Source organism: Xiphophorus maculatus, chromosome 14 (genome assembly GCF_002775205.1).
Source record: "Xiphophorus maculatus strain JP 163 A chromosome 14, X_maculatus-5.0-male, whole genome shotgun sequence".
Taxonomy (NCBI): domain Eukaryota; kingdom Metazoa; phylum Chordata; class Actinopteri; order Cyprinodontiformes; family Poeciliidae; genus Xiphophorus; species Xiphophorus maculatus.
In genome coordinates this window covers 9,389,977-9,415,845 of record NC_036456.1, presented here as the reverse complement: position 1 = coordinate 9,415,845, position 25,869 = coordinate 9,389,977, and the positions used below count along the sequence as shown (strand labels likewise).

Sequence of the window (25,869 nt, the reverse complement as noted above, 5' to 3'; positions counted from 1 at the left end):
ACCTACGACCACCGCTACAAGGACTAAGGCCTCAACGTGGGTCATGCTTTGCCCCTGCGCCACCACAGCACCCCAGTTTAACATTGTTAAGCTTTAGCCACCAGTGGTTATCGTTAAGTCTGATGTTTAACATTCAGTGTTGTCGCGGCTGTTTAATGCTGTCTGGGATGTTTGACTTTATACTTTATATTTTTAGAATAATTTAGAGAAACCGCAAAATTTTACATTTATTTTTTTATACTGAAGATTTTTTTTTTTTTTAATTTTCAAAATGTAAATTTTTTTCTAAGAACTAATACAGTTTTAGAAATAAATTGAGAAACCCTGAAACTATACGAGGGATAAACTTGCTTTTTATATTTTCATAGCTTAATACCAAACTGCTGCTCCAGTATGAATAAAAAAAAAAAAAAAAAAATTACACAGCTACAAACGAGGAATATCTTTATTTAAAAAAACAAAACAAACATAATGAGCACTTTCACTGTTGACCCCACATCTGTTCTACCGACAGACGCAATCATGGAAAAAAAAGCAGTACTACAAAACATGTAGAATGAACAAAAACATAACTAAACAAAAATATATATCAAGTACTATCTTGTATGTACAAGCATAATAGTTGGTTTATTATAACTGCTGTTATAGGCAGAAGGCAACAAAAAAAAAAAAAAAAAAAAAAATCGCTGCTGAAGAAAAATGGTATGTGCAAAATACTCTTCACAAGTCCACAAGCTCAGGAGGCTCTGCTCTCAGCAAAACCTCTTCAGGCAGAAATCGACTGCTTTGAACAAGCGAACCTCCTCCCCCGTTCCTCTGAGGACAGACGGGCGATTTACAAGTTGCGAAGGAACGGGGGACAGTGTGTTTTTCCCAGGGAGGTGAGCCTGTGGAAGCCTGGTGAAAAAGACATATCTGCTGATCACACACACAGAGAGAGAGAGAGATTACAGACACACGGAACGGCTCGTAATCTCCAACCACAGACGGAGGAACCACGGCGACAATCACTGGTTGACACAAACACAGAGGTACAGGTAAAGGAATCACTCGCAGCAACAGGTTGACGACTTGCACACAGAACAACCAGCATCTCCAAGGAGACTGTAGGAAACATTAGGTGATGAGGCAATTTGCCGTTCGCTGAAATGATGGTAAACACTGTTTTGGACAAAATCCAAGAAAATATAACAAACAAACAAAAAAAAACCCTGAAAATATTACTATAATAATTAAAACGTTCATTTTTGAGCAGTATTCAGTGAGATATTTCCAATTTACATCGACCTCTGGCCTCCCTCTGGGGGTGCAAACAGAGGACTGATCAATAAATAAGAAAACTAAATTGTTGCAATGACCTCAACACAAAACATTTTTGACAAGAGTACAAATTGTTGCTCTCAACTGGGCTCTAGGTCATAAATCTCCAACGGTGATGCAAAAACACTGAATTTCATTCCAAATGCACACATTTTGTCCCAATTTCTCAGATTTACTAAATCTTTTAACAGCTTAATCTAGACTTGTAAGAAGTGGGAACAGAATTGGAGAAAGTTGTTAGAAGGCATAATGGTGTTCAAGTTTTAGGCTTCCCTGTTTTGGTGAATAATTCTCTCATGTTACCAAGAATTGACTGACCAGTTTGGGGCAGTGAGAAGCAAGCTGAATATTAGTTTTTAACAATTGTCTTGCTGTTGCTTTGTGAACATAAAAGATATCTGCATAATTTAACAACCAACAGAGTGACAAAGTAAGTAAAGGTACTAAGGAAGATGGGTTATGCAATTGAATGCTACTTCAAGTCGACCAGTTAATTTGGCTAATTTGGTTTAGCTAGTTTTAGCTCGTATAAGAAGAATTAAATGACTTTCTAGGACATGTTATAGCCAAAACTATTGTGGGTATATCAGCTTTTTGATGAGTAGAGCTTTGAAATCTATATAGTAGAGAATGAAGATGTCCTGATGTGGTTTTGATCAACGCTCTGCACTAAGTTCAACCCCCTACGCTGGTTGTTTGTGTGCCGTCCGTCGACTACAATTTGTTCAGCCACTTTTTAAAAATTGTGACCATGAACATTCAGGTGCTTTGAATCTTTTACAACGATGCTCACAGTGAAGAAGAAGAGACTGCACTGGCTGCTGCAGCTTCTTTTCGGTCTGCTCGTTGCATCTACGAGGATGTGGCTTGAGGGAAAACTCGGTAGAGAGCAGCTGAAACACCATTCATTAAAATGTGTGACGATCAAGGCAGAGCGCTCGGTTTCTAAAGCAGAAGGGTAACAGCTTTTCAGTATCGCTTTATGTGTAGACAATTAACTGGATTCACGCTGAAAGATGTGACCAGCCAAGTCAAAGCAGATTACAGATGCTAACCTTAGCCTAGCCCTTCAGCAAACCCGCCTACAAAATCTGCAGAATCGTCTTTGGGACAAAACATCTGTTGGCGTCAAGAAAACTGAATATTGCAGTTTACGACACTAAAGGACATCATAGGGTGTGTTATTTTGCTGTACTTTAAAGTTACCCAGTTTTAAAGCCTGTACACAGCATAGAGTTTAATAAAGTGTTAGTTTGGTACTGTGTACAGCCGTATACTTTTTCTTGAATGATTTAAAAAGATAAAATTAAACAAAACACACACATTGCTTGAGTTCAGAGCTTGAGGATCCAAAACTTGTTTCCATTAATTTGCTGCAAACTTTAGATCTTGGTTATTATTATAATTTTTTTCTAATTTAGTGTAGTTTTCCTTTGAAACAAAACATCAGAGCCTAGTGCTGCTGATGCAGCTTCAAGTTCAGAATGAAACTTTGAGCTCAGGTTTAGTTTGAGCAACATCTAGGTCAAATCAACAGTGCAACAATATCTGATGGACGACTAAAACCGAGCCGCTAACGTGCAACTCTCAATCAAAATGAAAAAAATAAAAAAATCAAACAAAATAAATAAAAAAAATCAAGTTCAGGAAGACTGGCTTGCCAAAATCATAGTCTGTGGGATATTTCATTTCTAAAACTCAGTGAAGAGCAACCAAAGAAGATACATTCAGATATAAAGAATAACTTATTAAAAATCGATCAGGAGGAGACAGAGTGTGATCTGTGAACTGAGAAGATTCATACATCAGGTGGCGCCAAACACACAAAAAAAAGACACACGCTACCGACATCACAACTGTAACACTGTAACATCAACTCAGAGAAAAAAATATAGTCCTCTCTATTGTCAAATAAACTATTTTAAATAAAGAGATCAGCGTTAACACTATTTTAAAAAACTATTTTCTGTAATACTTCAGCGGCGATGGAGAGTGTCACGCTGTAGACGACACAAGGCAATGTGTTTTTCCGAAACATGTCACAAGTCAATCGTTTGAATAGATAATCATATTTGGAGAATTTCTATAGTTTATATTTGCTGGATTTATATTTATTTATTTTAAAAAAGGTCAACCCCAGCATTTTGCCTTGTGTGCAGCTACAACGTGAACAAGATGACCACTGCAGCTTCTGCAGCCCTAATCAGATAATCAGTGATATTGATAATCACCACATCACAAACACACACACTACACGTCTCCCAGCACATTATAGAAAACTGTTTATCACACTTTTTGATTACTGTTATTATTTTTTGAAACCTTTAGGTTTTTGACCATGTCGTGTTTTATTCGTCACGTACACGTTTGTTACCTCTTACTGTACAGTCGAGTCACTAATTACCTCACGACGTCCTGGAGAAAACAGACCTGCACTCAAATAACTCAATGATTTCCCCCAATACGTTGTCATTAGGAAGTCTCAGGGGAAGTGGTGGATGCGCACAGACTGATATTTTCCTCAGGTCCATTTTGTTTTTACTGTTGCCAAAAAAAAAAACGTGGCATACTAAATCAAGCTGACATTTGTGCTTCTATCTAGAAACGGATACGGTAAAAAAATAAATAAAAGCACACTTTTTTTTTTTTTTCCACATATTCCCGTCGATGCTGTCGAAGCATGCATTTTGTTCTTAGCAGTTGTACCTGCTGCATATTTCCTCAGGTTATTATGCTTTACCGCCAGCTGAAGTCATTCAAATGGTCCGTGTGTGTTCAGGAGTGCATAGCGATTGAAGATAAAGAAAAACGGCACGTCAGATTTACCACTACGCGTCACGATACGGTGTTAATAGGAGGGAAGGTTTTACTGGTTTTCACAAGAGCACTACTCTAAAATAAAAGACACGTCCCCCTTGTATCTATGTAGTTTTTTTTTTCTTTCTTCTTTTTTTTTGGCATTTGAACATCTAAATAGTTTTTTTTTTGCAGGAAAAAAAACGGCTAAATGGAAGCCCTTGAAATGGACAAAAAAAAAAAAAAGAAGTACATTAGTTGATAAATTTTTGTGTAGAAATGACTTTTTCATGCCTTTTGAGCGATGGAGCCTTCGTGGTTTGACTGCCCATGCAAACTGAAGCGGAAGTGACCGTTTCTGGCACGCAGGTTGTGTGTCGATCAGGTGGTGTGATGAGAGAGTAAGGGCTTAAAGTGGGTTGTTTTTTGTTGTTTTTTTTTTTTACATGCTGCTGCATTCCTTAAAACGGAAACATAAATGGCGGCTAGCTAATAAACTTGTGCTGTGATATCCTTGTAAATTCACGCATACACACACACACACAAACATTATGTACATTCACGTGTGCATGCACACCTAATCAGCACACACACACATAAAAAAAGAGCATTAAAGTGACTTGTAACAGCGTTGCACTCCAGCACCCTCCTCCTCCATAGAGAAATAAGACGAATGTGACTTTTTTTTTTCTTTTCTTTTTGGTGGAATAGAAGAAAGAAAAATGGTCCGGCTGCTTGCTCCCCGTCTTCTCTGCAGGTCTTTTGTGCAAAAAAAAAAAAAATGGGGTGAGGGGAGAAGAAAGTCCGGCGAGGTGGAGGAGTTAAAGCTCGGTCCTACGACGGGGGCTTGCTGTAGCCGAAAAGTCCGACCGGTAGGTACTTGACGTGAGTGGGCCACTGCGCGGCCAGCTGGAAGAACTTGACGTCGTTCCACTCGACGCCATCTATGGACACTGGAGGCAAAAGCGGCGGGGAGTGAGTGAAATGCAGACGCAGATAAGCGACGGCAAACGCGGCGCGGTCGGGTCACCTTTCAAGATGGTCTGCTGCTGCTTCGCGGAGCAGATGAGGCGGCTGATGCCCTCGATCATCTGGCTCTTGGAGTCCATGTCCTTCTCCTTGGGCTTCTTTCCCAGGAAGATGGTGGGAACTGAAGGCAACGAGACGAAAGGTTTAAATGTGAACCTAAATGACCGTAATTACGTTACGTAACGGAATTGGTGAATAAGAAGTGTAGGGCTGAAACAATTAACCGGATTAATCGTGATGACTAGTCAGCTAATTTAGTAATCATTAACTGGAGCATACAGTCTCAAAAAAGGCAATTTGCTGACAGGACAACAAACTCAGAGCAGATATTCAGTAAAAACTGTACAAATTATATTTTCCATTTCAGATGAAAAACCTTCTTTGTCTGCAAATATGTTCTTCTCAGAAGTCCTCAAGTAGTTTCACCATGCTTGAATTCTTAAAAAAAATAATCCTATTAAGCACTTTTCCTATCCAATTATTAATTGGTTAGTAGAAAAAGAGAACAAAGATTAATCCTGCACCGTGCTGATGCTAAATCAAGCAGAATGGGCTGAGATGTTGACGTCAGTATTTTTTTAGCTCCAGATGAATCCTTGCTACAAATGATCCAGAGTACATTAAAGAAATGCTGCATTATAACATTTTAGGCAATTAAATGTTTTTCTTTTTTAAAAAAGGAGTAGAATTTTTGGCTTATTTTCATCATTTAATGTTTTTTCTAATATTGTTTAAAAAAATCTTAAGCTGTTAAACAAAAAATATGCAGAATGTGACAATTATTTATCTGTCTATGAGATCAATCAAAGAAATAATTAATTACTAAGATAACTTTAGTTGCAGCCTTAAAGAAATGTTTACTAATTATGACAGATGTGTATTTTTTCCTGATCCATTTATCTTCCCTGCATTTAGACTTTGTGCATTTTTCTTTCAGCCAGTGCTGTCAGCTTCAGCTCCAGCATCTGTGAAGATCAAACTTCTAATTCTGAATCCTTCATGTAAGAAATATTAAAATATTCACTTAGTTCACCTAGAATTTGAGACTCACCTTTTCCTGACTGCACAAGCTTTTAAAAAAATGATCCAGGTTCAGATATGATAGTGCAAAAATGATTGTAAAATAGAAAACAAGAACCTCGGCTGACCTTTTTTGTTCTTTTCCTTGGTGACCACGGTCATGGCCATGGTGTTAACCAGGGTCTGTGGGTCGCTGCTGCCCCCTCCTGGTAGCCTGCAGACTTGCAGTGAGCGGAAGGCGCTCTTCAGCGTGTTCTTGCAGCCCGTGTCGCGTCGCTCGCCCTCCCGCCGCTTGTCCGCCAGCGAAGCCAGCCAGTAGTCCACCTGCAGGCCGATGGCGTCCACACCGTGAGGCATGCTGGGGCTCCTGGGAACAGAAAGACGTCATAAACGAAGACAGAAACCAACCTCACACAGCACCCTGCACATTTATCTGCTCTTCAATTTGAGGCGCCACACTAGCTTTTGTTAATGTAATTTCTAGCCAGTTCAAAGCCTGTTCTCTGGTTTAGAATATCTGATTTTAAATCCAAACAGTCGTCGGGTGAAATGAAGGTTTAATCAGATTAATCGTCTTACCCTTGTACTGTGAGGACGCTGCCCATGGACGGGGACGAGGGGGGTGTGGCTGCCTCTTTGATCAGTCCTGAGGGGGAGCCGTGAGACGGCGGAGACGTCGACGGGACGGCCAAGCTGACTCCAACTCCCTCCTCTGGATCTCCTGGAAGAAAAAAATATTAATCCCCGTAGACGTCAGCTGATTAGGGTCGAAGTGGATCGTCTCTGCACTCTTTCAAACTCTTTAACAAACCCTCACCTGTCGGAGAGCTCGCAGATTCGATGAGGCCGACCTTTACGACCTAGAAAACAACAGATTAGGATTAGGGCCGCAACTAACGATTATTTTAGTTGATTATTCTGATGATTAATTGATAAAGCTGGTAAAAAATAAATTACACATTCTGTTGATTTTTCATTAATACTTTAGAAATCCATTAAAAGATGGAAAAAAATAACTAAATGTGAATATGTTGGTTTTTTTTTAGTTTTTTGAGTTTGGACACTCCAGTTAATGATAAATTGGTTACAAAATTAGTTGACAATTATTTCAATAATCAATTAATCGTGTCAATTACAGTTTTAGCAGAAGATTAAAATCTCACCCCGATGAAGGGGATGAACTTCTGGTAAGATTCTTCTTCCCGCCTGAAGTAGAGATGAAAAACAGAAGTCAAGTTATTTATGATAACCTGTGATGCTTCCAAGTTTTTTTATTTTAAATGTTTTTATTTTAGGACCTTCACTCACGTTTTGTGCTTGCAGGTCAGCATTGCTTCTGCGATGGGCAGCTGGTGAGTGACTGAGGCGCCGCTGATGTACTGACTGATTCTTCCAGAAATGTCCAACTGATCTGAAGGTCAAAGAAGAAGAATATTCAGGCGTGAGATCTGCTGGAAGGAGAGGCTCGATTTGAAGATCTAAGTAGCGGCTATTACCCGTCTGAGGCGGCTCAGAACGGCTGAACACGTCTCTCCACGCTCCGTCCAGGAAGGAGGAGCTGTAGCGGTTGTCAAGGGATCCGAGGTGTTTAGCGACTGGATGCGATCCTGAAAAAGAGAAAGAGACAAACTGAGCACACAGAGTCACTTTTAAACCTTTTTTCCTGAACGTTTTAAGGCTCATACTGTTGGTTGAGCCTTCCTCACCCAGAGGAACCACCAGGAAGCGCATGTGGTTGAGCCAGTCGGAGGTTTTGTTCGCCAGCTGAGTGACGAAGAACTGCAGGATGGCTCCCAGGTAACTCTGGCTGCCCACGGCCACCACCTTCACCGCTCTGGGCATGGAGGAGTTACAGTTACAGCTGCAGGGAAACGGGAGACAGAGACAGAACGCCGTGTAAACTTCAACAGCTATTCAGTCTGATCAGCTTTAAAGTATGATTTCTGAAACGATTAATCGGATTAATAATGACTAATCATGATTAATCTATTAACAAGTCAACTCATTTCGTAATTGATGAATTGCTAACTGGAGTATACAGACGCAAAAGGGGCCATTTGGTGAAAAAGCTAAATATTCAGAACAGTACTTCAGCTATAAACCTTTTGGATTTAAGATAAAAACTACTTTGCCTATAAATATGTTTTATCCAGAACTCCTCAATAGTTTTAGCTTCACTCGCTTCAGCTTTACTAAAGAAATGCAATGAAATGTTTATTTTCATATTTAAATAAATGAATTAAATTGTTTATTTGCATCTCTTTAACGTAGTTCCAATATTGAACGCAAAAAAGCTTCGGTGGTTAAATGAAAAACTAGCAGAATGCGCCATTTTTTATCAGAATAATCGACTAATCATCAGAATAATTAATAGATTAATTAATCGCTAGTTTCTGCCATGGACTAACAGATTTTATTTTAAACTCACAACTTCTGTATGCGTGTGAGCACAGCAGAAAGCACCGCCTGGATCTCAGCGGCTGAACACGTGCAGACCACCGGGTGTCTCTGTCCTTGAAGCTGCTCTGCAACAAACTGCACCAGAGAAACACAGAAAAGGTAAAGCTTGCAGTGGAAACAATGAGCACCATGTTGTTTTTTTTAGGGGAACTCTGAAGGTTACCTGCCCTTGCCAATCTGTGGCGTTGACTAAGATGAGGCTCTCAGGAAGGGCAGAGTCTGATAAAATCTGGTTCAGCTGATCGTACACGACTTTCCTCAGAGCCTACACACACACACACACACGCCCCCGCACACACACAAAGAGAAATATCACGGGTTTAAAATTCCCCCCACAGAACCACATTTACTCTTCAGATGATTCATCTGCACATGCATAATTTATCTCTGAGCTCCAAGGGATCCTGCATCAACAGACTGCCTGACTTTTCTTTACTTTTAGGAACGGTGCACTGGTAAAAAGAGGACAAAGAACAAAAGCAGTTGTTTTATGTGTAAACCCCACATGGGGACACATAAAGCCTGAGGGAATAATGCTGCCTACGATAAGAACCTGGAGAGAGAACAAAAAAAAAGTCATTAAAATTCTGATGGGAGAGGAGAGCTAATCTTTTACCGCCGTGCTGTGTCCCAGCTCCGGGGATCGCTCCGAGTCGGAGCTGTTGGTGCGTTCGCTCAGAGGCTTGGACAGCTGCCTCTCCTTCATGGGCGTGTTGCTGCTGCGCTTCTGCCTGGGTGTGTGGCCTCCATCCAGTCTGAACACAAGAAAGAAAGAAAAAAGATAATAATAATAAACCAAAGCGGAATCAGAACCTGGGCAGATTAAATCACAGACAACAAGATCTAGATATTTGTACACTTTTAACATTTAGCCAGGCTGCAACTACAAACGTCAATGTAGTTTAGTGGGTCGTTTTACAGGTTACCTTGGAGATGCTATAGGCTGCATTTCATTTTTGCTGCTTTTCAGGGGGGTACGGGGTTTCTCTGCCACAGACACTGTAATGCAAGGGCCAACTTCGGCAAAAAGCTCCTGGTCTGTCAGCTCCTGCAAACGATTTTTAATTAATAAAGTTCTAAACAGAACTAAAAAAAGGCGGGGAAGCGCTCGTACCAGTGTGTCCGTCTCTGATGGGATCTCGTCCAGATTGCGACTGCGGGAGGGTTTCATCTTCTCCAGGGGAGGCTGATCCCCCTGCTGGGAAAACGAGAGAGGAGCAGTCAGATCGGCTTAATGAAAAGTCAACACCGTAATGAAATAAACACACATTTATCATGCAACCAAGGTATTCTGCTTTAGGAAGAAAACATCATTAAAAAAGCAAGAGAACAGAGGGGATGTCTGCAGGATCTTGAAATCAGAAGGAGGTAGGAAAGCCAAGTCTCCATTAATTAAAGTGAAAGCAGTTGTTTCTTTTTAGTGCATGTTGTATAAACAGGAACGCTGCAGTTGATGCTTTTCTACACCAATGTAAAAAGAGAAGCTGCAGCACAGACAGCAGGGAGATGCTGAACTTAGACAGACAGACTGAATCCTTTCTATTAGGCAGATGGTGGCTGTCAAAAAGGCTTACTGGATTTCTGAGTCATTGAGAAAACACTGGAAGAACATTTCTCTCATTATTTATTCTAAAAAGGCTTTCTAAAAGCTTTGAAATGTGGATTTTCCCCCACATCAAGCCAAAGTTATGTTTTTGGGGTTTTTTTTTCACGTTTTGAACTTCATGTGATTCTGGATTCTTATATTTAAATTTGAATATATAAAGAACATCAATCGAGCTTTGTTGTTGACTTCCTTTAAGCAAATGTTTAAAACCAAACACAAGATGCTGGGGTACTTACTGGACTGAACGTATCTCGACCCAGACTGCCTTTACTGTTTAGACTGCCGATCTCCGTCTGTGAGCTGGACTGAGACATTCCTTCAAAGAACGGCCTAAACAAAGGAGACATGAAAAAAAAAGATATTTTGTTTCATTTTTCAAGATTATGGCAAAGAACCTGCAGACAGGAACTGAAATATTAATATGTTTTTTTTTCTTCTTAGCGCAAGGACACCTACTGCAGACAGGATTCCTTAAATATTTCTTCAAATAAAACATGCCAACAGTGAAAAACCCTCACAGAATACGGATTACCTGCTGTCAAAAAATGATTGAAAAGGTTTCAACATTTGGTCCTGTTCCTTTCATCGCTCAATAAGGAATAATTATTGGGATTTGTTTCACAAACCCAATCTTTAGGATTAGACAACCAAACAATACATTTTAGGAAAGCAGATTTATTTCACGAATCTACCAAATCTATTATACGATTTAATTTAATGTATATTAAATATTTTTCTCATGAAATTTGATCAGAGGTAACTGGTGCAGATCAGATAATCTCAGGCTTTTCACTATAAGTGCAAGTAGTGTTTTTCACCAACAGGGGGAGCTCTGAATTGCTACTGAAGGGTGAAAGCCAGAGTGTAGCTGGTGTTCAGTGTGGCTTCTGTTGAATCTATTCAGTTCTGTATTTGAGCCACATACATAAATTGCAGTTTTGGAGGCCTACTGAGTTTGCACTAAATTTGCTCCAGGATTCTTGAGTACATTTCCTCCCAGTCCCTGACGGTGCGTAACACTTGCAAGTGACACTATGGGGGGAAAGTGGGTACTGGAGAAAATCTTTGGGAGCAAATATTACCTGAACAGGAAGAAAAAAAAGAGCGAGCGGTTATTTTATACTCTTCCTGGCTTTCATTCTGTCGCAGTAATAATATCAACACAAAGACTTCCCCAGTCCCTCCTAAATATCGCGTCTCTCTTGTTACCTCAGCTTGGGTTTGGGTGTGCTGAGGATGCTGTCGGTCTCCTCCATCTCCGGCCCGCTGTCGCTGGGGTTGTACATCTCCAGGCTGTCGTAGAGCTCGTCCAGATCCTCCTCCACCTCCTGGATCTGCTCCCTCGACACGTGCTCCAAACCGAAACCAACCTGGACGAGACACAGACACAGACACTCTCTCTGCAACGGACTTTTAACTTTTTATCGCATCGTATACCTCATATACTCACATCTATCGATAACACACAAACACAGAGAAGTGTTAAGGCTGTGAATGGACCGACTTCCATGAGAGATGGTGCCTTCCTGTTAGCAGGAATGCTTCCCAAAAGTAATATTCGCAATAAAAAAAACAAACTGATTTGCAAAATTAACATTTTTTATTTGATATTTGTAAACTGTTTCTCTGGACTTAACACTTCCTCCTACAACAGCAAACTGAAAGACAATCAGCTTGGTGATTAGAAAAACAAAACAAAAATCAACCAAGGTGCAATAATCCTGAATTGCACATAAAGTGTTGGGGAAAAAAAAGTGTGTAAATGCATAGACAATGCCGGTTTTGGATTTAAAGATGTATCCACATCTTTATGATTGATGCTTAGTTGCTTATGTTGTTTAGTTGTTATGGTATAGCGACCTGATTTTTGAGAGAAATGGAAGATAATTTTTTCTTTCTTCCAACTAATTCTTTTAATTCAAAACTTTTGTTTTTATCAGCATGTGGCATGTTCATTTTAAACTGCAAATGAAATAAATTCAAAAAAGTACAGACACCAAAAACAACTTTGAGTACGATGCTAAACACACATTTGTCCATTTGGATGCATCTAGAACATGTAACGCGCTAAGCCAACACCCCTTTGTCCTGATAAGTTACTCTTTTGTCTTTTTTGTCCTTCCATCGATTTCTCACACATCCCTGCAAGTCAAAGATAAATTGAAAAACGCGCCGACTCTACAGCAAATTGCACCTATAAACCTTGCTGGAAAAAGCGCAAGAGGGCATAAAAGAGAAAAGAGCAGAGAAGAAGAACATACTTCATCGGAGACTTTAAACCTCTTCAGCAAGGCGACAAATTTCTGCTTGATGTTGGGTTGCTGCGAAGGAACATGAAAAACAAAGAGCAGAATAAGGCACTAAGGACATGTATGTTCGTTTTATGTGTGTACGAAGGAGTGAAAGAGAGAAAAGATAGAAACCGGCAACATCTAAGGTCACTTTTCATGCTTGATGACTCAAAGCAACGCTTCATGGAAACAGCATATTTTAGAGGAGGAAATTTCTGTGTCGGGTCTTATTAAAGTCAAACATTTTGGAGCGAGCAAATTATTGGGGTTGTCTGGTTAACGCCTTTCGCCGCAGATGTTTTGGCTGAATTATTGCAAAGCATATTTTATTTATGTAACATTCAAAGCCATTTGGAAAAAAAGGGAGACATGGTTTATGTAATATTTAAAAGGAATGAGTCAGCGGCTTGGTTTTAACCCAAAAAACAGGCCTTTACTCAGACCCTGTTTAATTGTAAAAATAATAAAGATTTTCTCTTCATATTTGTATTTTTTTTTCTTGTGACTTTTGCAACAGCTATTTTTCAAAACATCTCTTTCAAGTATTTTTATCTAAAGAGGCAATGCACAATAATTAACATGAGGAAAAGGTTTTAATGTATAGTTCCTGATAGGCTGATGGGATAGGAACAAAATTTAGTCATTATAGTTTATGATCGTTAGATAACAAAATGACAAGAAATGTATCAAATAAGGGAAAATTCAAAACCAAAATAAGAAAAAAAAAATACCACAATAGATTATTGCTCATCGAACACAGCATCTTAGATGCCCATTAAAACAGATTTCAGAGCACTGAGTGTTGGAAGTATTTTAGACTTTAGACCATTTTACAAGCCTAAAGCTTAACTATATTGCACTCTATAATGCATAAAACACACACTGAGCTGTTTCGGCAAGCTTAAAAAAAATCAACTTCGCTTGTAAAAACACACTAGTCTGCAGACAGAAGTTGTCTAATTTAATAAAATGTTCATTTTAGCATATTTTAAAATTCATTTTCACAAAACTGTGAAAATGATTTAAATTGAGGATGAATATGCACAAAATACAGTTTCATATTGTTACATAAAGCCTGGTAGACTGTGTGGAACAACAAGAGGGAATCTGGCTGTTATTTTTATTCCCATTTTATAACAAAACTCCAGTCAACAAACATTCATGTTGGTATTTATAGTCATGAAAAACTATGACATCCCAGGCTTCAACTTTGCCTGAACTTAACCTTAAGCAGCCTTCACTTTTAATGTCTTAACCTTTTGTTGCAAAGCAGGACTAAAGGGTAAAAAAGGGACATCATTCAAACAGGTAGAAATGTAGCGATGACCTTTGGGTAAAAATGTTCAATCAGAACAGCAAGACTACATTAGCATTAGAAGATTGAGTCAAACTAGGTTTCAGAGAACTGGAATATTTGAAAGGTTTTGTGCCAACTTCCTGTGATAAAAAGACAATCAACTTTGTCTTAGAAAATGTGAGGTTTTTTTATGAGTGCTTCAGAGGATAGATGTGGCGTGCAGACAGTAAATTCAACATGTTCATGTTTTGTTATCGTTTGAGTTGTGTGAGCTTTTCATTATAAAACACTCTTGATACTCCTGCTACAACGCACACACACAAAAAAGCTTACTACTTCTTAAACTGCAAACAAGCGTTGTTTGTGCTAAAATCTGTGTGCTACAAGTGGGCAAGACTGTACCCGCTCAACGCAGGATTTGATTATTGTTATAGGTTCTTCCTGTGATTTGTGTAAATCTGTTTTTATTGTTTTGTATGAAAATTGGCTGGAATGCCGAGCGTGGAGAACGAGCGGACCTATGAATAAACCATAAAGGCGAGAGAGGCGAGATGAGTGAGCCGATACGAGTCAGGGCGGCAGGGGGAGGAATAGGTTCGTGGAGTCAGTCAAGTCAAATCAGATTTGTTTGAAAAGGCTACTGTGCGAATCGGGTTAGCCGCAAATTGCTTTAGAGACAAAACAAGCCAGGAGACGGAGAACACGAGCGACAGGGGGCGGAAACGAGAGCGAGGTTCGTCTTACCCTGGTGCTGCCGGCGTTGGGAGGGAGCTTACGCCGCGGCTTCTTCTTCCTCACCTCGTCGTCTTCATCATACAGATACTGAGGGCGAATCAGACAAGCAGAGGTTACTGCTAAAGGATCACATCGTCAGTTCTTCCAGTCTTAAAATGTGCCGTCTTTCCCTTCTGAAAGTAATTTTAAATCGTCTTACTGGCAATGTAAGAAATGGTTCGCCTGCAGTCAATACCTTGTGCCAAAATGGAAGCACTAACTCTTCTTTAACATTTCTTATGGTTGGAGAATACATAGTGAGGCATCTTTGACCTTTCCTCTGGGCAAGGTCTCTCTACCTTGCCCAGAGTCTTGGGTCTCCTCTTTTGATATCCTCTCTCTATTTCATCCCACAGGTTTTCACGAGAAAGGTTGTCTTGCGAACAGTTTCTGCGTAGCTACGTTTTGATTCATTATCCTGCCAAAACATCCGGATCTGTATTAAATATGTCCTGATATTTTAATAAGTTTATGTTGCCATGAACTCTAGCAAGGTTCCCAGAATCTTGGCATCAGGGATTCCCATGAACATGGTGTGCTTTTCCATATTTACTCTTCGTTTCTTGCCAAGCCCAACCAAGCACAGTTTTAGTTTCAGATGACCAAAGCAGGCGGTTCTGACTAAAAACCCAGTAGAGGTCAGCAAACTTAGTTTCTGGGCATCATTCGCTAACAACTGGTTAGCGATTGGAAGCAACAAATGGTAGTTTGTAGACTTGCTCACCTTAAGATGACTCTTTTTGCTGTAATTCCCCCACAGTGAACTTTGGGAATGTTTTACCTCCCTTACCATTCTGCTCACCGAGCCAGCAGGATGTGGCGTCTCATCCAGCAAAGCAGCCTGAGGCTAAAAGCCACGGGCCAGTAATTTTTACAGCCATGGATTACTAATTAGAAGTTAATAGGAAATTTTATCAACTAAAAAGTCACGTATGAATGAAAGACAAACATTCTGTCACGTTTATTTGATAGGATTTGTTTGGGGTACCAACAATTGTGTCTGTTTTTAAAAAAAAAATCAATAAACGTGTTAAAATAATACCTTAAGATAAGTCTAAAGAAACAACTACATTAGGTCTGTGAAAATAATCCTTTATGGGAACGGAAACTATTGTGATAATGAAAAAATGACGGCATAAACTACTTATTACTTCGTTTTCAGGTAACAGTTTGACTGTGGCTGAATGGAACAGCAATCAAAACGCCACAAACATAAATATTGCTACTAAAAAACATTCCATTTGTAATATGCTTCTTTAAGACATTAGTCACATACAGAAAAGTAATATATATCACTAAGCTGTACACAGTAATAGCATTTAATCATATTTTAGAAATTAATTGATATTTATTGATGATCTCATTGAACAAAGTGGACAAAATACCAAAAATCAACAATAGAAGGAGTTTTTCTTTGGAACTCAATAAATATAAAGTCCTTATAAGAAACGCTTCATGATATATGATAAACAATATGATAAATGCAAATCCCTACATGAACTTAACCTTAATGATTAATGAATGTATTGTCCTGGTTATTTCTGATCTGGACACGTTGAGGTTTATTCCCATATAAACCCAGGGACCAAAAGAAGGAGTTACCACTTAAAGGCAGCAAATCACACAGCAGGGATTTCATACAAAAGTGAACGCACCGCATTGTGGTTATGGTACCAGACCACATCCATCCACCTGCGGATGACTCAGCATCGATTGCTCACCATGTCTATCAAATCTTGCTTTATTTTTCTAAATGTTAGCTTAATTTCTGAATAGAAACCAGTCGTTTTCCCCCCTGGGAAGGAGGTATAAAAACACCTGATATCTTCTGTAGTTTAACCCTTTTCCTCAGCCTCTCCTGAACATTTAATGTGCGCCCCCACTCTGACACCCCCAAAGGATGAGGAGACGATGGAAAGGAAAGTATGCCGCTGCATAACTACCCCACCCTCCATTCATCCTCTCGCTTCTCTCCATCCCTCTACCTATAGTCTTTTTAATTTGCCAACACAAAGCTGCACCGCTCCTGCCTGATATCCCTCTGGCCCCGATAGCCACAGATTCCCTCCACATAGTTCTCTGCCTCTTTGTTTAGCCGTTTTGTTTCGCTCTGAAATCCAATTGGGGTACATGTCTTTTTTTTTTTTGCATTGCATTTGCTTTGAGTGCTCAGACTTCAGAGTTGTTTTTGAACAAGAAATGAACGTACATAGTTCTGGTAATATATTGCTGAACTTCTTGGTGAGCTACGGTTAGGGTTTGTCAGAGTAAATATATATTTATTGTTTTTTTTACTGAAACACACCTGCCCATGAATAGGGTCGTCGCTGCCCTCCTGTTCGGATGAGTAGCTCTCTTCCTCTTCTTCAGAATAATTGTCAATGTCTGGGGAGCGATCTAGAGCAAGCAGAACGGATTGTAACAGCAGCTGGAAGATGAGAGCAAAACGGCAGAGCTGTTTCAATTTAAAAAAAGGAACGACGAAGCATCCGTACCAGACATCTTCGCTTTGGGTCCCTCATGGTCGATGGGCTGGCTGGACAGGGAGTAGACTCTGATCTCGGCGACGGGGACAGAAGCATCCTTCAGCTGGCTGTGGAGCCCCAAAACCTGGGCCCCCTCGCTGGGGTGCTGCATCACCTGCAGGGTGACGGAAGAGGGAAGAGAATGAACAACATCGTAGTTAGTGAGTTCCACCATTTATCACATTAAGCTTCAGCTTTTTTTGGTCAAAACACAACTTTGTTCTTTTACCAACAAAATGGAGGTCACAGTGTCTTGCAAACGTATTCACACGCCTTGAACGGTTCACCAATTTTGCTGCTTTGCAACTGCAAACTTAAATATGTTTTATTGGAATTCTATGTGGCTAGTAATGAAAACAATTAATCATTTGAATTGTGATTAATCGTTTATTGAAATAATCCTCAACTAATTTAGTAATTGATTAATTGTTAGTAGACTGACTAAAAAAAAAGCTATTTGCTGAGATAACAATACTCAGAGCAGTTTGCAAAAATATCTAAATTTTTCATGCAATATAAAAAAATAAAAATCTTTGTAAATATGTTCCAACCAGGACTCCTCAAGTAACATAGTTTAAGCTTTTCCCAGTTCAAATTATGTAAAAATAAATAAATAAAAACAAAAACAAACACACATAAACCCCCACAAACAAAATACCTTTGGCTATCCAACCATAAATTGGTTAATCCTAAAACAGTCTGGCGGGACGAACTGAACTTTTTGTGCTGATGTTTGAAGTAGTTTTTACCTGCAGATGCATCTTTTGCTGCAGATGATCATGCCAACACTAAGGAAAAAAATGTTTGTTTTTTATTTTAAAAAAAGAGTTGAATTATTTGTTTATTTGTATTTTTATGCATTGCTAATCCTGTATAAAATGAGCTTAAATGGTTAAATTAAAAATCTGCAGTTGCATTTTTTATATGATTAATGGCCAAAATAATCAATAGAATATTCAACTGCTACAGTAATCTTTAGTTGGATCCCCAAATGCGATAAACAAATGCAAAGGAGTGAATAATTGAAGCGGAAGCCAGAGATGCCATTAATTAGAGAAGCAGCTAAAAGGTGCATTCAACTTTAGAGGAGCTGCAGAGATCCACGGCTCAGGTGGGTTCACCAGTTGAAACTGAAATCTTTAGTCATGCATTCTGGAAATCTGGTCTTTACGGACAATAAATGCCCACTGTCCTCCATCCTCTAGCTCTGCCTCTGTTCCACTGATTCAGATTGCTGCATTGCAAAGCAGTCAAGGATTAATGCAAACCAAAACAAAAGTGGAGAAAACACAAACAAGCGATTCATAGATTTTCCACATGTCTGCGGCCAACAGCGGCATTTCTTCCTTTCCGTTTGGGAGTGTGTGTGTACTGAATGACACCCCGTCTCTCTCAGCAGTCTGGTCACACTGACAGAGTTAATGAAGTCTGAGCAGCTTATTATGGAGACAGCCGTGGCCACAGATTAAAGAGAGACATCACAGCTATACATCCATCCGCTTGGCTCGCTGGGTGCCCTTCACATGTATCGAATGCTGCCAGGAGCTCGGAGAACCTTGCTGCTGTTGCTAATTTTAACCGGTTTTCCATGCCGAGGAACAAATTATGCAAATCTGACAAACCGCACAGATGCACAATGTGCATAGTTAATGAAAAATACTCCCAAACATCCGTCTGCTTTTGTTGTTGTTGTTTTTAATTCACCGTCCAGAGGCCGGAGTCAGTGATGGATCTGCTGCAGGTTCGTTCTTTGAAAACGACGGCAGAGCCTCTTAAAAATCCATTAAATTTCCACCTCTGCCTCGGCTGCTTTAGTCCATTACGCTGAACCGCAGCACGTAACAAATTCTCCCCTAAAATACACTTTTTATCCAGCCGATAATTGCGGCATTTAAAGTAAACCTCCCTCATTCTTTTTACTACTGGCACAGTAGCCGAGAACCGCCAGATAGCCGAGGCTGCATGGAGCACGGCAATAAAGAACAACCTGAGCTTCGCGCGGCTGAAAACCTCTTAAAACTAGGCATAAAATAATCACTTTTGATATGATTTGAACTTAAATGGAGCAAGCAATTACAGATGTTTAGGGTAACTACCTTTCTGAATCAGGTCAGTGATTGAGTGATCAAAATATTAAAATTATTTGAAAATTTTCCTTCCTAACTTCTTAGATGTGTATATATATATATATATATATATATATATATATATATATATATATATTTAAAAAAATGTCTTTGATGTTTTTCTATGTGTCTTCCTATAATGTAAATGGCACACACATAAAAGGATTCTGAAAAATATTAAATATTTTCCTGCAATTTAAACAAAAATAATTCTTAAATGGCGGTTCTATTTAATTAACATGGTATTTCATTGCAGCTATCAAAACCCAAATCTATGAGCCGTATCCATCTAACGGTGACTTGCAAATTACAATCGTCAACTCTATTCATTTCATGAGGATTTTATTATTTAGAACTGAGAAGTGGGAGTAATCATGTGGAAGTCTGGGGGAATCCAATTTAAAAGTTTGCCATTAAAGGGACACCACGAAGATTTGGAAGAAGGTGCTCTGGTCAAAAGACACCAACATTGAACTTTTTGGACAACATATAAAACCATGTGGACATTACAAGAACCATATCATCTGTACAATGAAACATGGTGGTGGCAGGATTATGATGTGGGTTTACCTTCAGCAGGAAGAGGTTAGTCTTAGTTGATAGAAAGATGGATGGAGCAATCCACCACAAGGCAATACTGGAAATAAACTTGATAGGAAGTTACCAATGACTTGAGACTGGGGCATAGGCTTAATACAAGAGCATGCCACACTTTTCAGATTGTATTTGTACAAAGAGGTTGAAAACAATACTGTACATCCTTTTCGTTCCACTTCACAATTCTGCTTTATGTTGCGTAAAATCTCATTGGAGTTCATTTTTGTAGCGTAACGCAATGTGGGAATGTTCCACAGGCTGTAAACATAATGAGTTCAAGCCTTTCTTGCAAAGCGAGTTCACATTTGTGGCTCTTGCCCTTTGTGGAACACTTTGCGGCCAACTTGTCAGTTGAAAGAGCTTCATGCAGAAAATTTGCCTTTATTTTATATGCAGAGACGGCCGGAGGCAGAAAGCAGACAGTAGAGTAACCCTCCATTTAGGAGGGGGAAGGCCTCCCATCCGAGCTGACAGTGGCATGTACGATCTGAGCTTATGCCGCTCTTGTAGTTTCATGCACTTGAAAGAGTCTTGGCTAATTTTAGAGCACGTAAACATCCTCAGGAGCATATCCATTACCTGATGAAGTCTGCATTTTTCCTCTTTTCTGGGCTTTCTGAGCTGCGATCTGAGATATTACTATTTGTTCAGGAAATTTCCTGCAGTGAATAATTTTGACTTTTACTTTTACACCCCGCCTCTGAAAGCAACATCAAGACATTTATAGGAAATAATGAACCTCCAAATGCAAACACACATGTACACCCCAACACGCACACACACACGCCCTCACACACACACAGTAGATCCAATCCCTTTTGAAACAGCTTCACATTGCAGGAGGGAGACTACACAGGGAGCTATTGGCAGAGGAGACTTAAACCTAATTGGAAGTTTGATGTATGGTGACATTTGTTGAGGCCATAAAGAGACAGCCAGGCCAAAGATTGAAAACTGCCGTCTAATTTTTAGTGCACTAGCTTGAATTGAGTTACGACGAAGGTTAGCATTAAATAGGTTTCAAGAGGCCGGAGGTAATTGAAATTCTCCAAAGGTAGGAAGTGGAGAGAAGAAAGAAGTGGGTGTAGATGACAGTATAGCAGCAGCTTTTGCCGTGGCTTAACAGGGTTTCTGAAGGTTTCACTGACTCAAATGTAAGACTTCATAAGACCGCTAGGAATGAGAATTAAGATGTGTATCACGACTGAAATGTACAAAAGAAAATTGCATAATTTGTACTGTAGTTGTGTCGAACATTTTTGCACAGAATGAGAATGAATGTAATGTAAGAACAAATGTAACATTGTACTGGTTGGCAAGCGAAGTTTGCTAGCAGCTGTGATGGAACACAGCCAAGACGAATGTCGTTCAGCTAATTGGCGATGATGCAAAAATGCTAACCTGCTAGCCAACACTTACTAGCAGCTAGTTAGCGTTAGCCTCAACAGCTTCCTGTGACAGAATGTAATGATGTCTTCATGTGACTCAAACGTTTTGCTTGACAGAAAAGTCCTACAAGAAAAATAAACTAAATAGAATATATGTCCTGCGACGACAAAATATAAGACCCGTGATTAACGTATTCAAGGCCAACTTACATATTTTCTTAGGAATGTAATACATTTTGAGGCCTTAGTTTTAGGTACATACACCCTGATTAAGTGTCCAAATTGACCAATGCTATGATGCAAATGTGAAATAAACAAATGTATTATTTTTAAGTTCAATTTTCAACAGCAAAGTTCAAAGAAATATTTATCCATCGGCATGACACTGCAAAAATCATTTTTTCAGACTCAAATCTCCAGTTTTCAATTATTTTTAGTTAATTTTATAACCACATAAAAAAACTAAATGTATAGAGAATTAATTTCTGATAATTCTACAGATATCAAGCTTGACATGGGGATGGTTAGATGGGCAGACTGATAAAACTGATACAGCTTTAATAAATGGAAAGAACTAAAATCATAAAGATAGATTTTTTTCCAAATTGTGTATGAACTCTTTTATTAAAGGAAAGCATCATAACATAATATTGACATCTGCCAGAAGCTCCACGCCAGTCAAGTATCATCTTTCAGATTGTTGGTGGAGCAAATATTTCAAAAACACTTCTCAGGAAAAATGTGACATAAAAAAATACAGTACATGGCAGAAAATGTAAATATTGAAACTACAAGAAAATCTAAAAAAAATGTAACAAGTCAGTGGACCAAAAAAAATGATCAGCATTCCTGAGGCGCCTCTTCCTGAATGCTTGAAAGTGACACTTTCTAAAATGAGCGCTGAATGTTTTAGGGTACATCTTATACCCTAAAGATACAATAAAACAAAAAAAAGTAAATAAAAGGAGTGAAAGAGCGAAAGAGGAGAATCAGAACTCTACTGTCTGATTTTGATTGTAATACCTCGGCCATGTTGATGAGCCCCAAAGCCAGGGTCTTGTAGCCCAGGATGGTCCGGTTCTTGTATCTCTTCCGCCGCTGCAGCATGATCTGAAGCTTGTTGGCATCCCTCTTCAAGAAATGTGGGTACTGCAGATACAATCACACACACACACACAACTTACAGGTGAGCAGATGAACTGCTATATGGGTACATGGCGATAAAACAATTACACTGATGCCTGAATAATTAGATGGATCTTAATGGGTTGTTGCAGGAGACTTTATTACCTCCTGAATTTCTCCATGTTCTCCCCCAGCACCAAACCACTTAGTCACATCCAAACTATGACATAAACTGGCATTAAGGATCTCACCGGCTGAACTATAATTGGAACAAACTGGCTCCTGGAACAACGTTGAAAGCCATGACAAGACTCTGCTGCTCAGTTTTAATAGGCTTCTCTGCTGCTGCAGCGCCGCAGACGCTATAGCCGGTTTAATGTATAATGTATAATGTCTGGCTCAGTGCGCACGCCACAATCCACAGGGAGACACTCTCTGACCTTTTCGCAGCGTTCAGCACCGGGAGAATAAGGATGGGATGATTTGGAGCAGAAGAAACGCTGCGGGGAAGTAGATTAACCGTTCTCTGCGTGAGTGCACAGAGTATATGTCAGAGAGAGGTAAATGTGCATGATCTCCATATAAATAACACCGGATTTTTTTTATTTTTATTTTTTTAAGTTTGGAAAACTGCAGCAGACTGGTCACACTACTAGCAGGTGCTTTTTTTGTTTTCGATGAATAACCTAGTGGGGGAGCGGCGGTTCCCTGATCGGTGTGAGTGTTTGAGTCTGTACCTGCAGGGAGAAGGTGAGCTGTAAGTCGGTCTCCGTCAGTCCTGCAGAGGAGAGCAGGATCTCGTTGGAGCGCAAGATCCGTTTGGAGCCCTGATGAGGAGACGGAAAGAGGAGATGAGTGAATCTGAAGGAAATGATTTACTGTTGCACAGAGAAGGTCCTAAACTGCACAATAAAACTTAGTGGAAAGAAACAACGCTGGAAAACAGAATATACTGGCTTATAAAGATGGAAAATGAGGTAGACATCAACAAGAATATATCAAGAGAAAAGTACAATGCTTTGAAAAACTAAGACAGACAGAGAGGGAATGTTTTTTAGCACATTGTCAATTTAGAGATACAATCTTCAGTGTTTTTTTAAAATTGGGATTTAGTGTTATAAAGCAACAAAAAATAATGAGTGGAAGTAAAATGATCTGTCTTCCAAACATCTTTGATAATGCATATCTGAAAAGTGTGGCATGCTTTGCATTTTATTTTTATGTATGCTCTCCGGACCACCTTTAATTGCTCCTCTGGAGATAAATAAAGTTTTTGAATCAAATTTAATTATTATTTGGCCACTTTTACTTCAATATGGTTACATAAATTCCAGTGCGGTGCTTTGACCAACATGCAAAATGTGAGCAACAACCCAAGTCTGAAGCTGTCCTTCACCCTGAGCGTGTTATCAGCGCTTGCCACACTTTTCAAATTTGTGTGAAAACTGACAACCAATCCGGAAAGGAAACAATAGTGAAATTTATGGATTTAACATGACAAAATGTGATAAACAAGTTTGTAAAGCCGTTTTATTTTGACATTTCTGATTTCATGTACATTAACTTTACCTTCCCCCCTGTCTGAATCAGCGGCCAGCTAGAAGTAAGGGCTACACACACTAAGAAACAAAGCCTTTCAGCTCTGCTATGTCTCTGGGTAATTTAAAGTAAGCGTCCTTGGCAGAGTGTCGGGGAGGAAATGCATCCAGACCCAATAACCTGCCTGGAAAAAAAACAATAAGAAACTTTCCAGAAGGAAAAAAATACGAAAACAGAATACTTTTTTTTTTGTTTGCTCAGCAACTTGGAAACATCTGCTGGGCTACTTTTTTTTGGCTCTCTCAATAGAAGAGCTCAAGCCTTTTAGTCCTATAATTGGATTCTCCTGATTAAAGCGGCAGACATAATTGCTAAATGCAAGCTACAGTAAGTTAACTAAGGAGAACCTTGTTTGTAAGATTTACAAAAGACATGGGCATTTTTTTTCCCTCAGAGTTTTCGCCTGGTGAGAAGTTTGGAAGTAAACCGCAACACTTTCTTGGTTTCGACCCTGAAGCTGTTGCTGCCGTCGTACCTGCAGCTTGACAGCGATGACCACCGAAGTGAGATCTTTGTCCAGCTCCTTCAGCATGATCAGCTTCTTCAGGGTCAGGTTGAAGAGCCTGCAGGAACAACAACAACAACATGAGATCAAATCCAATATTCAGCGTACTCATGGCGGCTTAGACTGAGTTCACAGCAAAAGCGAAAATGATCAACAAGCCAAAAGCGATCCATTTGTTCCCCACAGAGCCCAGCCCTTTGAAGAGGTTCTTTGCGAGAGAGATTAACCACTTTGATGCCACTTTTATCAGCCTCCCCTTAGATTTCTGTCTGGCTTATTGCTTCATTTATACCAGCGGGCATCTTCTGACTGGAAAAGAAATTGCAGCATTTTCTGAAGTAAAAAAAAAAACCAACAAAACAAAAACAAAACTGACGTACAAAAAGATGGATTCTTATTTATCAGATCATCTAGAATTGAAATAAGGTTGCTCCAATCTTAAAATTGGGTCAGATTTTTTTTTTTTTTACATTTACAATTTAGTTACAAACTTGGCAAAGATGCACCTTTAACAAGGTCTACAAAATATATTACAAAGCTATATAACCACTGAAAAAAATACATCAATTGATGTTTATTATATTTACTTAAAAAAGAATAAAAAAAAGCATAATTGCAAAGTGTAAAAAAAAAAAGTACAATGTTCTTTTTGCAATCATATGGGATGATTGGACTTTGACTAGACCATTCTAACATATGCATATGCTTTGATCTGAATCCTTCCACTGTAAACTTGCCTGTATGTTCAACATTGTCAGACATACATGAGAAAATTTGTCACTTGGGTTACTTGCCTTTTATTTCATAATTATGTGCCACTTCTTACATGGCGGTTAAATTCCACTAGTAATATTAAAAAAAATGTTTCTGGTTATAATCTGAACAAAGACACGCTACCACAGGTCAATTCAACCCCCATGTTACTGAGATTATGAGACATTTTTATCCTAAACACATGAAACTCACCAACTGAAGCCTTAAAGTCTATATCTGTTTCATTTCAGGGTGAAGTCTAACAAACTGTTCTGCTGCGGTGCGGAGATTTTAATTCCTCCCTCCGAAGAAGCACGTTTGAAAGCGTCGAAAGCGGCTCAGCAGTTTATCTGACGACAAGATGCTGCAAAGATTCTCTCCAGCCCACGACTCAGACTGAAAATAGTTTTGCTATTTTTGTTGGCAAGTTAAGTCTCTTTTATTTCCCCGACTGAAGATGACAATTAAGTCAGAACACCGCGAAACAAAACCCTCGGGTTGAAAGGAAATGAACTGAAGGCCAAAGCCAAGCTGAGACACTTGAACTGTTCAAAGGCACAAAGAGGAACGTCTTCTAAGATGTACTGTAAGAGCTGAAAGTGAATCAGACAAACCCGAGCTGAGGAGTCAGGGGGTCAACAGTGAGGAGCGAGACAGA

General features: G+C 39.4%; 1 protein-coding gene across 1 annotated transcript in view; it reads right to left on the bottom strand.

Moving 5' to 3' along the window:
* Positions 1 to 4,861: 4,861 nt before the first annotated feature.
* pacs1 (phosphofurin acidic cluster sorting protein 1) overlaps positions 4,862 to 25,869 on the bottom strand; it is a 58,708-nt gene continuing 37,700 nt past the window's right edge. Inside the window, exons 2-24 of the mRNA XM_023346201.1 lie at positions 24,429 to 24,516; positions 23,092 to 23,181; positions 22,253 to 22,378; positions 17,089 to 17,233; positions 16,899 to 16,990; positions 14,564 to 14,641; positions 12,493 to 12,552; positions 11,441 to 11,601; positions 10,468 to 10,561; positions 9,740 to 9,823; positions 9,552 to 9,673; positions 9,242 to 9,380; positions 8,789 to 8,890; positions 8,594 to 8,700; positions 7,872 to 8,026; positions 7,662 to 7,772; positions 7,474 to 7,576; positions 7,329 to 7,371; positions 6,983 to 7,025; positions 6,745 to 6,886; positions 6,294 to 6,532; positions 5,147 to 5,266; positions 4,862 to 5,069 (exon numbers count right to left, since the gene is read on the bottom strand). Coding sequence (XP_023201969.1) covers positions 4,951 to 5,069; positions 5,147 to 5,266; positions 6,294 to 6,532; positions 6,745 to 6,886; positions 6,983 to 7,025; positions 7,329 to 7,371; positions 7,474 to 7,576; positions 7,662 to 7,772; positions 7,872 to 8,026; positions 8,594 to 8,700; positions 8,789 to 8,890; positions 9,242 to 9,380; positions 9,552 to 9,673; positions 9,740 to 9,823; positions 10,468 to 10,561; positions 11,441 to 11,601; positions 12,493 to 12,552; positions 14,564 to 14,641; positions 16,899 to 16,990; positions 17,089 to 17,233; positions 22,253 to 22,378; positions 23,092 to 23,181; positions 24,429 to 24,516 — 2,563 coding nt within the window. The 3' untranslated portion in view covers positions 4,862 to 4,950. The remainder of the gene's footprint in view (positions 5,070 to 5,146; positions 5,267 to 6,293; positions 6,533 to 6,744; positions 6,887 to 6,982; positions 7,026 to 7,328; positions 7,372 to 7,473; positions 7,577 to 7,661; positions 7,773 to 7,871; positions 8,027 to 8,593; positions 8,701 to 8,788; positions 8,891 to 9,241; positions 9,381 to 9,551; positions 9,674 to 9,739; positions 9,824 to 10,467; positions 10,562 to 11,440; positions 11,602 to 12,492; positions 12,553 to 14,563; positions 14,642 to 16,898; positions 16,991 to 17,088; positions 17,234 to 22,252; positions 22,379 to 23,091; positions 23,182 to 24,428; positions 24,517 to 25,869) is intronic.